The sequence below is a fragment of the Onychostoma macrolepis genome, chromosome 13 (genome assembly GCF_012432095.1).
Source record: "Onychostoma macrolepis isolate SWU-2019 chromosome 13, ASM1243209v1, whole genome shotgun sequence".
Lineage (NCBI taxonomy): Eukaryota > Metazoa > Chordata > Actinopteri > Cypriniformes > Cyprinidae > Onychostoma > Onychostoma macrolepis.
The window spans coordinates 6,036,656-6,053,360 of NC_081167.1; the positions used below are offsets into that span (position 1 = coordinate 6,036,656).

At 38.6% G+C, this 16,705-nt stretch overlaps 2 protein-coding genes across 4 annotated transcripts in view; one reads left to right on the plus strand and one right to left on the minus strand.

Moving 5' to 3' along the window:
* Positions 1–6,312: 6,312 nt before the first annotated feature.
* dld (deltaD) lies at positions 6,313–11,760 on the minus strand. Its single transcript, XM_058796315.1, is given in 12 exon segments — positions 6,313–7,007; positions 7,097–7,202; positions 7,290–8,082; positions 8,173–8,389; positions 8,485–8,654; positions 8,762–8,892; positions 8,994–9,021; positions 9,024–9,053; positions 10,042–10,299; positions 10,390–10,450; positions 10,839–11,135; positions 11,256–11,760. Coding segments are annotated over 12 exon segments (2,145 nt in total). The 5' UTR covers positions 11,304–11,760; the 3' UTR covers positions 6,313–7,001.
* Positions 11,761–15,579: 3,819 nt separating this feature from the next.
* fam120b (family with sequence similarity 120 member B) overlaps positions 15,580–16,705 on the plus strand; it is a 38,465-nt gene continuing 37,339 nt past the window's right edge. For all 3 annotated transcript variants that reach the window (XR_009273982.1, XM_058796316.1, XM_058796317.1), the window contains exon 1: positions 15,580–15,713. The gene's annotated coding sequence lies outside the window, so the exon portion shown is untranslated. The remainder of the gene's footprint in view (positions 15,714–16,705) is intronic.

Sequence of the window (16,705 nt, forward strand, 5' to 3'; positions counted from 1 at the left end):
CTGATAATACACTTCATGAACGCTGGTCCCTCTTTTAGAGTTTGTAAAGACTTTATCATATAGGTATAGTGAAAGCACAAATTTTATTCCCAAAATTTAAAAAATGTATACAAATATTGATTGATTTATTTGCTTGCTTACACACTTACACAAGTTTTTTAATGTATTTGAATGAAGTCTCTTATGCTCAGACCAGCAAAACACAGTAAAAACAGTAATATTGTGAAATATTGTTACAATTTAAAATAACTGTGTTCTATTTGAATGTATTTTTAAATGTAATTTATTCCTGTGATGCAAAGTTGAACTTTCAGAATCATTATTCCAGACTTCAGTGTCACATGATCCTTCAGAAATAGTTTTAATATGCTGATTTGCTGCTAAATTGTTATTGGTGCTCAAGTATTTATCATAGTTCTTATTATTATCAGTGCTATCATCAATTATTAACAACGAATGCATTAATTTGAAACAGAAATATTTTGTGTCATTGTAAATGTATTTAATGTTTACTTGTTTTGATCAACTGATAAATATCAAGCAGCACAAAAAATTTAAATATTAAGTACAACAATACTGATAATTTTAATAATGATAAGAAATTTTTCTTGGTCATGAATAATTTCTGAGTAATGTTGCTGAAAAATCAGCTTTGCATCACAGGAATAAATTACATTTAAAAAAAGATATATATTAACTTAGATAACAGTTCTTTTTAATTATAATATTATTTCACAATATACCTGGTTTACTGTATTTTTCTTTATCAAATACATGCAGCGCTAGTGAGCAGAAAAACAAAACAAAAAAAGATTTTTAAATCATTCCCAATTTTTGACCAGTAATGTATATATTTTTATCTGTTTTGTAAGTCACTGCTTTCAAAAAGTGAATAAACTTGTGAGGCTGGCGGCTGCTTTCTTCTTCAGCTGTGACAAGCATAGGTCTTTCTGTGTGTTTTAAAAACAAAGACGCCACCCTCTCCAGATCAGTGGCTTTATTTTGGAACAGGGTTCACATCAGTCAAGAGGTCTTTAGGTCCCTGATGGAGAGCGAGAGTGATTGATGATCTCCAGGGCCTGAGGTGCACTGTCTTCTCCTGGCTGGGTGGTCTCTCCTGGGCAATGTCAAGGGGCACTTTTAGGACAGAATGGAGAAGGTCATGAAGTGTCCTCAAAACCTACCTGGGTAGAGCTTAAGATAAATAAATCCTTTCGTCAAACGTTCAAATAATAACACATCGTGTGGCCTGCACAAACACTAAAAGCCGGTTTGAACTCCATAAATACCTGACATTTGAAATAGTTCTGCTGATTGCATGCATGTAAATCACACGTCCATTTGGTTTAAACGTGTGTCAATGGATAAGTCAGATGTTGTGGTCAGATGCCATCAATGGGATGGCCACATGTTTGAAGTGAACACATTCCTGGAGATTTTCTAGCTTGGAGTGACACACGTAATGAAGAACATTTACATTTTCCGAATTTTCAGCTAATGAAAACAATACTTTTATTAGCAGATTGTGCTCTTTATCTCACTAATATATGCCATATTTGTGATATATTACTAATATAGCCTACCAGTAGAAATTTGTCAGTTTAAAATGTGATGTGAAAATTTGTGCCCCAAACAATTCAAGATATTGAAATATTAAGGTCAACGTTAAATCATATTCAAGCTGTTTTCCTTTTTAATGCGCATTCCTGGACTAAAACACATCTGTGAAAAAGAAGTACATTTTAGCATACTTTTAAAAAGAGTACTTTATTAAAGAAACAATATATTTAAAAGAATACTTCACAGACTGTTAAAAGAAAATATAGTTTAAATTGATAATAAATACAATAAGCTGAACTTAACAGTACTTTCACCCACTTAAGTAGGATTTGTAATTATGAAATTACAAGTGTGTTGTCGAATGTATTGATCAAGCATTTGTATATACAAACATGAAATATACTTACATAAATAATGTAATTTCTAATTAAATGTGTGCCATGCAATTTTTAATGTGTGTGTAATTATTTATTGATAAAGCTGAAATTTAGAATATAATTTGAATTTTTAAATGTATTCATTTTAAATGTAATATTTTAATAACACACAACAGTTGCATTTTAATCAAGTACAACACATCAGAAAAGTGCACTTCTTTAAAGGATTATTAAAACATAATGATTTAAAATGTACTTTACAGTAAAACTTTTCATTTGAAATGATTAAAAAGTGCACTTAAAACTGCACTTAAGTGTGTTAAGAAACAGTCTTGAAAGTGTACTCTCTTCAAGTACAGCTAAGTGGCTTTTTTTTTCATATCATTTTTAACATACTTTGAAGTACACTACAAGTGAGCATTCAATACATTCAATAAATCAGCTTTACTTATCAGCAGTCCATCCTACACTTCAGCCGCTCACCTTCATCCACTTGACTCTATGTAAAATCCACGTTTTATGATCTAATCAATTCCCCATAAAACCTGGTTCTCGTTGGAATATACTGTTTCACTTGGAAATGTGTTTCAAATGGCTTAATCAACCAGAATTTAGCTGTATTTAAAAATCATAATTTGTTTTATTATACTTTTACTCTGTGGATTATTTTGTTTTGAGGTTTTACATGAAGCTGTTTTTGTATTAAGTCACATTTATCATTCATTTGTTATGAATAACCTTTATCTTTTGGATCCAAATAAAATGAGAAAATAGTCAAAGTGCATTTTGTTTGTAAAATATTTCATTTGCTGGATTATCCAAAAAATATGCATTACCACATGATTATTTAATCTTTTTTACTGAATGTACTAAATGCCGTAGAACTGTCATGATACACATGCTTTTAAAAGCCGTTTCTTTTTAAGTACGTGTGCCCAAAAAAAGCGAAAGCGTGTAGGTTTGATAGTAGCGGATGAAAGTTGTTTTCCTGTCCCAGATGTCACACTGGTCCATCTTACTGACATTCTGTGTACCAACAGCGGATCTTCCACCCACTGACTTCTTTTTGTTTGCTCTCAATAGTCCTGGATGAAACAGTTTTGTTCCCCCAAACTTCCCTTGCAGGACTCTGAATCGCTTCTCTACCAAAGCAAATGAGATCTAAGGGCCCAGGTTGCAAGAGTTGAAAGGGGGCGGCTCTGCATTGTGAGGACTGACAGGTGACCACTACGCCTGAACAAAGGGTGGGTCATTGCTGTGGCCAAATCCCTTTACGGATGCTCGTGTTCCCCTCTCACCGCAATCTGTCAAAATTTAACTTGCCATTGAAGGGATTGGCAGCAGAAAATAGCTTTATAGGGACTATGCCAAGCAGAAGTAAGGTTGCGCACACAGGCCGATTGCGAGGCATGTCGTACACTACTATCACTCATCGCTTGCCAGAACAAAGACGAAAGACAACGACTATACGACAGAAAGAGAAGCTATAATCTGTGACGAGATCTGCCCGTGAAGTGGAAACAGTTAAACAACCAAGCTCAGCTGAAATTCTTCTCTTGTCATGTAAATGTACTTCACCATGAAACGTCTTGTGCCGTCATGGTAGCGTCCTGCAGATAAAAGACATAATAACCTGAACAGAACAAAGCTTCTGTGGTTAAACAGCAAGTGAAACCTGAAACAGAAAAACAAGCCAAGAAATAAATGAACGAAGAGTGAAAAACCAGGATCAACTTCACAAATTTTCTTTGAAAGTCCTCACTGAAAGAAAATTCTGCATGACGTGCCACAATCAGAACTTATCTGAGGATACATATGTGTGGAGTGGGATTTAGGAGATTTCATTGTGGGCGGAGCTATCTGGTGTTTATAACATCTAGACCTTCACATTTCATCATTAAGATGAAAAACTGTTTATATAACTGAAACAATATATGTTTAATGCATTGTTTGAGGACATACATGCACAGATCTCTAAAAGTACACCGACCTGAACAACACCAACATTTGTATAACAATGGACCTTTTCATAGATTGTGATGCATTTCAGTCATTGTGAATCTAACAAAATGTTTGATATTTAAAAAAAAAAAAAAATGCACAGTATGTACATTTATAACACTATACTTTGCATTTTATTACCTTGGCATTCAATTTCAGAAAACTAGTTAAATGAGTAGTTTCAAAAATGAAAATGTGCTGAAAATATACTCACTCTCAGGCCAACCAAGATGTAGATGAGTTTCTTTCTTCATCAGAACTAATTTGGAGAAATGTAGCATTACGCTCACCAATGGATCCTCTGCAGTGAATGGGTGCCGTCAGAATGAGAGTCCAAACAGCTGATGAAAACATTACAATAATCCACACCAATCCAGTCTATCAATTAACAACTTGTGTAGTGAAAAGCTATATGTTTGTAAGAAACAATTTCATCAAGACATTTTTAACTTTAAACAAATCTACTGTATATAATATTGCTTTTTTCAGTGAAAATATTGTTTAGTCTGAATCAGGTGAGAAATATGCACAGATCAGGCAACAAAAACAGTTCTAGACAAACACTGTGTGGGTGGATTTTGATGTGAGAGCACAACAGGAGATCGACTTTTCACTGGATTATACATCTTGGATGGCCTGAGGGTGAGTACATTTTCAGAAATGTTTATTTTTAAGTAAACTATCCCTTTAACACTGCTGCGTAATGTTTCTAACACAGCGGGAATGAAGGCAAATTTGGCATCTTCCTTTGACTTTGTCTCTGTGTTCTGACCACTGTAATCTCTCAATATTACTTTTTGGAAAGTCATAGAAACACTATGATTGATTTTTTCTTTTGCCATTGGATCAAGGGAGAAAGCAAAAAAATATATTTGGTATTTGTTGTAGTTTCCATTCACCACCATAGAAGTTCAGCTAACTATGACGACTTCTGCTTCTGAGAACCCTGGAAATGCGAAAAGAGTCGCATCTATTGGTCTAGACTGATTAGGACAAACTAATGAGGAACAAATCATGGAATTGCACTGCAGTGACTAACATAAAACTGTCTCTGTTTCTGCTAGAGCTTGTACTACAGTGTAACAGCAGAACTTGCAACTTGCAATCATATTTAAAACTTTCCACCCTGAGCCTGATGAGAGAGCATTCAAGAATATTCTTTTTTTGTTTTTTAAATAAGATTATGGAGTAAGTATTTTGCTAATGAATAACACACCAAACACAGTGCTGAAAACACACAACTGAAAAAGATCTGATAGAAGATATTTGCCGCAGGCTACTGAGCAGTGCGTCAGGCCTACACTGAATGAAGAAACAAAAGAGCTGCTTTAGGCCTGTCTCCTGATATTTTCCAACTCAGCGAAATCCTATTGTGCGAGTGAAAAAAGTTAAGTTAAAAGCTTAGCGTGGTATGTGAAAGCAACTGTCCCAACAGTTGGGTAATACCAGTGAATACTTTTCACTCTATCCTCCCTGAACACACAACCAAAGACTCGGCACGTTCTACAGAGCTCAAGTCACTTCTAATTTTTACAGTTATTGATCTAAAGGAAATATCAGACACAATAAGACAGTAATTAATTACTTTCCATTTTGAAACAACTCAAGCAAATCATTATAGAACTTTTATGCCATTGTATACCAATACTCTGCTTTAGCTGACTGATTATTTCACAAACACATACATAATTTTGTCGGAATGGAGGTATATGATCTATGAAATAAATATAACAGCATAGAGTTAGTTGGCAGTTGCTAATGTGCCTAAGAGTTGTTCTGTACAAAAATGGTTGGCCGACGATGTTGTCTCTTTTTTAAAAGCATGGCATAATATATGCTCTTAAATTGCAATTTCTTAAATACTATTTTAGATGAAATGTCAAATCACAGAATGACTTCATGGCGCTATGCAGTTGTCTGCTCAAATAAAGCGAGCCTAATGGCACCCTTAAAAAATGTTGTTTGGTTTGCAGATTGTTTTGAATTGTTAAAACCTAAGTATTGTATATTTAACTCATATTAGGATGCTGAGGCAGTGTTCCTGTTCTCCATTTGCTCTGTGTAAGTCACATAATGAGCATGGCTACAGCTTTGAAATAAAACATTCCGCCAAACAGAAACTTCAACCAAACCATTTGCAAAAAGTGGTTTTGATGTTTTTGTCAAAGAGCTCTTACATCCCCAAAATATCCTGCCATCAAGATCGAGGCAGTAATGTGCAATTACCGGGTGTGTCTTTGTCTCACTTGGTGAGGTAGAAAGGAAAAACATGATATGTTTGTCACATAAATCTGGAGATTAATGACTCCAAGATGGCGAACAGTTCAACTCAGTAATATCTGACCCGTTTTGTGATATTTCATACAGGATTTATTTGGAAAAATATTAAGGTGATTTTTTTTTTTTTCATGGGCAACAGTCATAAAAACATTTCCTGTAAATTTTGACAGCATGTTTAAATACATTTACATCAGAAAACATCGACCCGAAGTGCCTTATTTACAATAGACAAATTTGCAAAATGAAAAAGATTTTAAATTACATCAAACTTCACACACACGAAAAAAGAAACCACAAACACATCGATCACAAATAACACTTAAATAAAAGAAATACAAGCTTTCAAAAAACAAATCAGTCACAAACATATTTGATGGCAGTGTTTTTCCTCTTCTGATCTATGTAATGATCAGAGAACTTCCAGATATACACTGCAGTCAGTGCATATGCATACACAGTATCCGATTCAATTGTGTGTTAAATACATTAAAAATACAACCCATCATAGTGCAATGAGGTAAAACCGTCCCTACAGGAAGTGCAGCGAGTCCATTTGGCACGTTCCTGGGAAACAAACTTTGAGAGTCCGAGCCAGTATGGCCCAACGTCCTTTCCTGCAGTCACTGTGTTTACTTCAGTTGAGAACCAGCTCATTCTGAATATCACCTTCAACATAAGTTTCACAGCAGCAGTCACATGAAGGAAACCTTCCCTCTGGTTTGAGCAGCATTACTGGAGTAAAACCTCCTGTAGAACAAGACGAGCTACAGCTCCGTTGTGGTGTTACACCTGGAACAAGAAGAAGAATTACATCAATTTAGCGTTTCGAAATCTAGATTCGCAGGCGACTGCAAGCTAAAGGAAGGTTCTCGGCTTACCTCGGTTGCAATAATACATTCATCCTTCTCCTCTGATAAAACAAAGACTGACTGGTACTTTGTGTCTTTGCACAAAGATTCTGTACGTTTCCTCTCTGAAGAATCACTGAAAATGAAAAGAAAACTTTAGTACTGCGCGACAACACCCAACGCCCATCTTTAGTAACCGCAATCCACACGCAACAATATTTACCTTTTCAAATGATTTCTGTGTTTCTCCTCTGAGTCGGAATCGAGAGCCTCGCCTTTTGTTGCTTCGCTCTTCTCAGAGTCCTCTTTTCCCAAGTCCTCTTGCTTCAGCTCATGAACAAGATTGTATTCCACTAGAGAGTAACGAGATTTGAATCCGTTTTTTTCTCCGCCCGTGGCATCGCTCTGAAAGTCCACTTTCTTGTTGATGTTCTTCACTTGCGTGGATCCAATGACGCTTACGGACAAGTCCTTGTCTCGGCTGCAGTTGTTGGTCAGGTTGTTCATGGTCTCGATTTCACTGTGGCTGTCCCTCTGCTGCAGCTTAAGACGGACATAGACGACCAAGATGGCGCCACCGATCAGGACTAAAAGCACTAATATAATCCCAGCGCAAACCGCCGTCCATGGAAAGGCGCCATCGTCCTCATCGTAAGAGTACCTTTTGTCGGCGCCCTCGACGGCTTGTCCCTGTGGGTTGTCTGGGAGCAAGAACTGACAGTTACGTCCTCCGTAACCCGGGATGCAAGCGCACACATAGCGGCCGTCCCTCTCGTGACAAGTGGCACCGTTGTGGCACGGGTTGTGGCCGCACTTGTTGACCGCAGAGGTGCAGTTCTTGCTGGTGTATCCAGGCGGGCAGGTGCAGGTGTAGTCGTTGAGTCCATCTTGGCACGTGCCGCCGTTCTGGCAGGGATAGTTGGCACACTCGTCGATGTTGTCTTGACAGTGCGTTCCAGTGAAACCCTCAGGACACTGACAGAGATATGAGTCCACGAGATCTAGACATTGAGCCCCTGGAGAAGAATAAGTAGGACAATGAGACATCTGATTCAAACAAGCCACAGTGTGCATTTGAGGCGTTAAAATGGGAGCATTCAATGTACCGTTTGAGCAAGGGTTGGAGCTGCAGTGATCAATCTTCTTTTCACAGTTGAACCCAGCGTAGCCTTTCGGGCACTGACAGAAGTATCCTCCTTCAGGGTTGTCAGCACAGCGTCCACCGTTGAAGCAGGGGCCGTCAGCGCAAGTCATGGCGCTCAGCTCGCAGTTTCTTCCATAGAAACCAGGAGGACATGTGCAGCTGTAGGTGTTTTCAAGATCCTGTGAAATCCAAGGAGAAGAAGTTGAGAACAAAACTCAAGACCAACAATGCATTCACAGAGAATGAAATAATCCGTATATCTATGGAAACTCACAGTGCAACTGCCTCCATTTCTGCATGGGCTGCCAGAGCATTCGTTGACCTCAATCTCACAGCTGTCCCCAGTGAAGCCAGGTCTGCATGAGCAGGTGTAGCTTCCCTGGCCAGTGTTGGTGCAAGTGGCCCCATTCTGGCAGGGTTTGTGATGTGTGCAGTAGTTGAGATCTGCAACACAAAACATGTAGGTTAGTCTCCTGCTGAGTCTAGTGTGAATGGACAACTCTAAACTAACAAATTGATCAACTACTTAGTTTAAGATGTCAAAGGCTCACCTTGGTTACAGAAGAGGCCTCCCCAACCCTCTTGGCAGTTGCATTGCCATGGCTGTTGGCAGGTGCCATGCAAGCAGCCCGGATAGCGGATGCAGTCGTCACAATACTTTCCACTAAATCCTACTCTGCATCTAAAAACACCACAGAGGAACTGTTAGTATGTTGTTAACTTCAGTTGCAATGAAAGTTGAGAGTTACACACAGAGGAACTGAAAATCTCCATTAAACTTACTTGCATTCACCAGGTTTGTCACAAAACCATGGTCTTCGTCGCATCCCGGAAGACAGATTGCTGTAAAAAAAAAAAAAAAATGTAATTACATTTTTTTTATTAATACCATGACACCATTATTATTCTAGTAGTTACAGCTCGGGTTTTACCAAGCTGCTCACCCGTAATTTGAGGGTAACGGAAAAAAAATTCTTCTCACTACCATTGGAAGGACACTCTGGTTAACACAGTTGCACTCATACAAAAGCTTCCCAAACAAAAGCCCCTTTTTCCCCTAACTGTGGGTCAGAAGTCCCCTTTTTCACTCTGTTCATCCAACCCCCTCCCCATAACGTCCCAGAGTCGGCGCAGATAAGGGTGGACAGCTGGTGAACATGGTGCCAGTGCAGGACAGCTGCTCTATTGTTTACCTTCACTCTGCAGCTGCCCCCTTCCAACAATACCTCACCGCTCTGAGCCAATCAGCGCCGAGCGCTCTGCCAAGTAACCAATCAGGCGTTACATTTAATCTATGGCACGCGTGCCATTATTTGGCCAACGTCCCTCATTTGAATCACACAAACGCCTGTTGCAACCATAGCGACGAAGTTTGTTGTTGTTGTTTTTTCTCGCGAAATACCGAAACATGCGCACTAACAACTTTCAAATACAGACAAAAATAATGCAAAATGTGACCCTGGACCACAAAACCAGTCATAAGGGTAAATTTTTTCAAATTGAGTTTTAGACATTATCTAAAAGTTGAATAAGCTTTCCATTGATGTATAGTTTGGTAGCACAATATTTGGCCGAATCTGTAATCTGAGGGTGCAAAAATATCAAAATATTGAGAAAATCGCCTTTAAAGTTGTCCAAATGAAGTCCTTAGCAATGCTAATCAATAATTACTAATCAAAAAATGAAGTTTTGATATATTTACGGTAGGAAATTTACATGGAACATGATCTTTACTACTTAATATCCTAATGATTTTTGGCATAAAAGAAAAATCGATCATTTTGACCCATACAATGTAGGCTATTGTTGCCAATGTATCCTTTATACTCACGTTCTGTGCAGTACTGTCCTTTCCATCCGGAGTTGCAGATAATTTCTCCGCGCTCTCCGCAGGTGAAGTGGCCAAAAGTGTCGTCGCGGGGGCGGCAGAAGACCGAGCAGCCCTCGCCGTAGTAATGCTCATCACAAACGAATCTGTAGGAGTACTTCAGCTCTGTCCTCCCACCAACCTGTAGATCCTGGGACCATTCCTCGCCCACTGTTAGGTGCCTCTGGGTGGTCATACGACTGATCAGACGCTCTGGGTTTTCTGTGGACGTTTTAATTTCAGCGTTATCTCGTTGCTGCACAATAATGATTGCTTAAAACGTTCTTTCCAATTACTGCATCTACTTCTTACCTGTGGACAGATCGTCGTTGGAATCGGTGTGCAACGCTTCGATAATCAGCGAAAAAGTTCCCTGAAACATAAAAAAGGAAAATCGACAAAATTAGAGCAGAAGCGCATTCTTCCACACCTCCCCGCTGTTTTACATATAACGGAAGATGTGAATGGCTTGAGGTGTGATCGCACTGGGGATTCAAGCCTCATTTCTCCGATTTCACACTTACTTATTGCAGTAAAATGAAAGGTTTCGGAATTTCACACTGAGCTGACAATTATATTCCAACCCAGGGGATGTGACTTTTCCCACCCCACCAACACCGCTAAATACCCACATCCTGAGTCCTTATGCGTAATCATTGTGGATTTTTATATGTTACATAAACCACATTAAGACGGACGCATTTTTCCAGATATACAGTATAGTGTAAAAAAAATAAAAATAATTAACACTAGCTACTCACCGGCCATGTGAATCCGAATGAGAACTGGATGGGGTTGGTAAAAGAGCTGTCAGGAAAGCTCTCGGGAACTTGGAAGGAGTTTGATCCGAGCACCGGGGTAACTGCGCCACCGTAGGTGCATGGAGGATCTGGAGATACATTGGCTTGGTAATGTTTCAGGCAAATCCTAAAAAAGGTTTTGCATTCGCATTGCTGCGCCTCTGACGCGGATCCTTTGCAGCAGTTTGCGTTGCCTGTCACTCCTTTCTTGTTCAGAAACTCCTGCAGCTTTAACTCGAAAACCCCAGAACAAAACCCCTGGAAAGAAATTGAAATCGGATTAATTAGGCTACTACAAATTGCCATCATATGGCAGACATCTATTGTGAAATCATTGCTAACGTAGCCTACTGTAAAACAGATGCTGATTTTAGTTACCTGGCTTATCATGACACAAAGCAAAGCAGCTATCATAAGTCGTCCCATGGTGGAGAGGATCTGAACTATGTTGTTAAGCTTCCACGGGCCAGGCTATTGTATGAGACCGTGTCTCAATAAATCATTGAGACTCGAAGTTCTCCACTCAGTGGGAGGCAGCTCTGGTTGATGCGCTGTTGTTTTCACTTTATCTGCTCATGCAAGCCCATCAAAGTCCCCCTTGGGAAAAAAAAAATCAAGCAATTAAATCCCAAATACGAACATAAAGAGGAAACCCCGATGCGCAAAAGGGGGACGAACAGGAAATTCCCTCAGAAGACGATTACTCCAAGTTGTCAAAAGTTTGCAGTCCACTTGAAGATAGTTTAGGAAGCCGAAAAAAAAAAATGCAGAAAACCCAGATGCAGGGTTATCGACGCGTGTATCGCTTATTTTCCGTTTATGCAATTGGCGTGGAGATGATCCAAACTTTTCTCCCGTACTCTTGTTTCCATGTGAGAGACTGACTGGATTGTGCGTGTTTAATGTCCCAGTCCTCCTGCAGCCGGTTATATACAGGCAGCGCCTGCTAGGGTAATGAGATGCAAATGAGCTACTCCCCAATCTGGCTCTGGTTGTCACAAAGGGACACTTTTCAATCTACACCACCCCCAACCCCCCAAGAAAAAAAAAAAAAGAAAAAAAAATCGGCAAATGGTCACTGAGCTGTAAAATGTGCAACTCTTTGCCACTGGGTGAGAGTGGGAGAGCGAGAGAAAAAAAAAATCTAATTTACATACAGGAAAATAAGCAACCTTGAGAATCCTGTACATCCCACTCTGACATTAAACCAAATTACATCACACATTGCAGGAATGTCGCGTTCCTGATAACGGGGCAAATATACAGCGGGGTTTGTGGTTTTCTATGCAACATGACTACACATTGAAAACTGTGCATTTGTGCTTACATCTGAGGGGTTTTGGAGTGCAAACTTTTCTTTTAGGATTAATTTATTTTAGTTAGTTGGTTAAAAAGTCATTCTATAAAATTATTTGCGCTTTTAAAAGGTTGATCACTGTAAAATGTGCTAATAATAACATGAAATGTTGTAAACATGAAGTAGCCTAGATGCACAGTAGAATTTTCATTCACAATTTTTACCCAGTTAAATGAGTTAACTGCCTTGTTATAATATCCCTAAATTAAAGAAATAATGAAATAAAACATTTTACAGTAAAATTACATTAAATCTTTAACAATCATATATAGGGCCTATTATATTACAGTTAACCAATTTTACTTCCGTTCATGATGTTCGTACAGTTTTAAAAGTGAGAACTACATAATTAGGTCATGTAAAGTGAACATGCATATTCTTTGGGTTTTTAACAACACTTCATTTCAGTGGTTTGAGTTTTGGTGACTCTGTAAATTTCGAGTTTGCATCTCTAAGCTGGATTGTAAACGCTGAACTGGTGTGTGTCGTTCGCGTGGCTGTCATTAAGGCACTTTGTTATTGTGTGAGGGGAGAATAAGTTTTTTTTCTCTCTCTCTCTCTCTCTCTCTCTCTGCGCTCTCAGCTGTATGGTAATTCCCACAGCACCTGCTCCCCTCACAATGTCGCGGGGAGAAAGAGCTCCCCTCTCTGCACGTCTTCCCTGACAAAAGTACCTAGCAGCTTCTGTTGTTTTGGTGTTTTATCAATTATTTTGCGTTTAATTTGACGAGGAAGTTTCCGATGTGTTCTTTTAATCGTTCATATTGTTAAATGAATAAAGCTCTCGCTCTTTTCGCCCCGTCTTGCGAGCGTTTGTTTGTGTGGATGTGCGAGGGTGGTCTTCATTAGTGCGTTAATTAAAAGCGCTCCAGAGGAATGCAACAATGGTGCATCAGTGACACAGTTACGCGCAGTCGGTTTTGGCACTTGATGAAAATCGTTTAGAAAGTTATTCAATCTTAGTTTACGTGAACATTTTTTCCTGAACAAAAACATGGATTTGCAATGTGATGCAATGCGACAGGTGTCATAGCAACACACTCCGGAGTTAGTTATTGAACCGCTGGCCGTAAATAAGAGCGGAACCGTGTCACCCAGCTATCATCACACTTTCACCCACAATTCTTTGGCCTGACGTTGCACACATTTCCCGATTACCCCAGCAAAGCATCACTGAAAAGCACGTTGAAAACCCTTAGATTTATGCCCACTTCGCTTATTCTTTTCAAGCATAATTTATGCCACGCGATTCTGTCCTGGTTAAATCAAGCAGAAAGCTCCTTTCTCGCATTCCTCCTCTTTTCTGAAGGTGGACTATGGGGAGACTGTTTAACTTAAGTGTTTCTATAGGGGGCTGTTGTACTTTAACTCCTGCCCACCAGTAGCTGCGACGAACAAAGCCGGGACTCGAGGTCTGACTCTTCATCTTTCTTTGCGCTTTAATTTTCATTGATTCTGAATACAAGGGGAGCCCTCGGGGACTCTCTCTGAAGACGCGGACAGCCCCCCAAGCCAACCATCTGCTCCCAACCAAATGGCGTTTTTTCACATCGCAACTGCATGTCTCCACTGCCTCTCTGGGCAGCGCGCAGCCGCGCAGCCGCGCACACGCAGGCTTCTCCAAATGAGACTGGAAGCATGAGCACATGAATGCCGCTGCTGGGCCATATGGTTAGGGAAGCTGCTGTAAGTGGCCGTGGGAACACGGGCAGTAACGACCGCGGTAACGGCTTGTGGGAGAGCGTCTGCCAATCGATCGGTCAAATTAAGTGGAGCGCGAATGTTTCTCAATGAGATGAACGCGCATTCCTATATACGCAACAGGAGACGCGGAGGCGATGAAAGTGTTGTGGCATCGTGCATGTGAATACGTTTAAAGCTTATTTTGTGTTCGGGAAAAGGACAATACACTATAGTAAGAGTATGTCCCCCATCATGACGCAGCAAGGACTTGCACTGATTAAAATAACAAAGGATGTGTCGCGTGGCTCGGGTGGCGCACTCATTATGGAAAAAAGCAACAACAAGCAAGAAGAAACAATAAAGCGTACTGCGAAATAGATGCATCCGGATCTAGGAAGTTACTTAAGTTGAATCAAAACTGGTTTGCCATCATCGACTATATTGATGCACACGAGCTGTTGTTCTGATTAAGAGTCATGATAGAGTTTCGAGTATATGCTACTACTGTGTGTGTGTGTGTGTGTGTGTGTGTGAGGGAGAGAGAGAGAGAGAGAGAGAAAGAGATCATGAGGGGTGAGTGAATTCTTCAACAGGATTGAGGACTGTCGCGTGCCATCGTCCTTTAGGGAACATCTGCCCCTTTCCCTGGGGTGGTTTTTATGTGAGAAACTTTGGTTCAGTTGGAATAAAAATCAATAATTGACCCAAAACATGTGCTGGTCATGTAGGCTACATTGAAATCCGGCGTCTGCCAAATGTGACAACACATCTGTTATTTCTATTATGCAGGTATGATTCATAGCATAAATAGTTGAAATGTGAAAAAAAAAGAAAAAACCTAAATGCATTTTTTTATATTATGAATCTCGAGCTGTATGTGTCACAGACAATTTTATTAATTTTTTATTTTTTCCCTATCAGTTTGTGAACCTACAAACAGGGATTGACCTATCCTAACATAAATCCTTATTCTTAATTTTGGATTGTGTCTGTTCATTCGTGACTCGTGTTTTTAAACTGCATAATAAAATAACACTACGCTATGTTAATTTTATGTAATTGCATTTTGCTAAGCAGAAAAAAACAGCCTACAATATACAGGAAGGGATACAGTGCACAATAATAAACCATTACATAATAAACAGATTTTTTCCCCCCTTATTGCATATGAACATATATAACAACAAGAGAAATACAACGTTGCATATAAATGCCATCAGTAGGCTACACAAGATTGCAAGTAAAATAAAAAATTAGCCAGGGTAAGAAAGAAAACATAAAATAAATAAATAAAAAATAAAACAAATAAAATAATGAAGACGGTACAGTTTATTTGTCTACTTCAAATTTGCAGATAATATTAGAAGTCCTGAGAGCTTTTTTTGTTTTACATTTATATACCATATTACAGTATTGTAAACAGATTAATTTAAAACACCAAAAATGTATTTCTTTATTTATTAACACAGTTCTCATATTTAATTTAAACACATTACTTAAATAATATTTCTTTTTCTTTTCTTTTTCAGATTTGTTATCGACCAGAGTATTTAATAAATCCTAAATTATTTCGAATCTATGTTTCAGCTGTGGTCTTCTTTTTCATTTACAAGCACTATAAAGGAATTCGCTGATTGGCTGCTGAGGTCGTCGCGCCGGAACAGGAAGTGAGCGCAACATTGTAAACACTAGCGGTTTCTTTTACTGTAGCAGCCGTTCAGCATTGAGCGAGAGCGCGCTTAACGCTCACTAAATCGAGTATTCTTGTTAAACTATGCGTGTCATCCCACCAAATAGTGAGTCAGTTTTTGTTTCTTTAGCAGCACTGGGTTTAATATCTGAGACATAAAGTGATAAAGGACACTAGTGCTCCATATCCTTACTGACAGCGTCGCAGCAATAAAAAATAGTTGTGAAATTCCCAGCAGTCACACACAGGTGGACACAGTAAAGGCTCTCTCAGAAATGTTCATTCATATTACCTGGTGTTTTTCAGGAGTCAAACTTATTGTAATGAGTGAGAATAAAATGCATATAAAAAATAATTATTTACAGCTTAAACTGTTTGCATTTTAGTGAATGTCAAAACATGGATATAGCAGGAACATAACATTATATATTGGCAATTCTAGCATTACCTTAAATGAATGAATGGTTAGAGATTACAGGATGGTTTTTGTATGGTCTAAATTGTCTCTAGTCAGACCAAAAAAGTGTTAAAGTGATAAATGAAGCATCTCATAAATCAAAAGTAAAAAATGTTTATTCATTCATTCATTCATTCATAAATGACAGAAGTAAAAATGTCTTAAAAGTCTTAATTTGCCCTTCCACAATATAATGCCTTCAAAATGCTTTAAATCAGAGCAGAAAATCTTAAATTTAAAGTCAGGGCATTAAATGTTGCATGCACTGCCAAAATAAATAAATAAAACAATGTGCACTTTCCTCAGTATTTTTGTTATCTAAACATTGTTAAATCAAAATACATTTACTTTAGATGAAAAAAAAATTACCATATGAAGCCTTGTTATCTGAGAAACTGAACAAAATTAAGTGAGTTTTAGCTGCAAAATATGTATTAACCATTCACAATGTTAGATGTTAAACATGATTAACTTGAAACTGACTTACTTTATCTTTTCATTTATTTAGATAGATTTGATTTATTATTATTTATGTTGTTGTTGTTATATATATGTTAATGCTTTGGCAGCATTGTGTTACACAGTCATGCTAATAAAGCTTAATTGAATTGAATTGAATTATGCTTAAGACAAGCACAAAT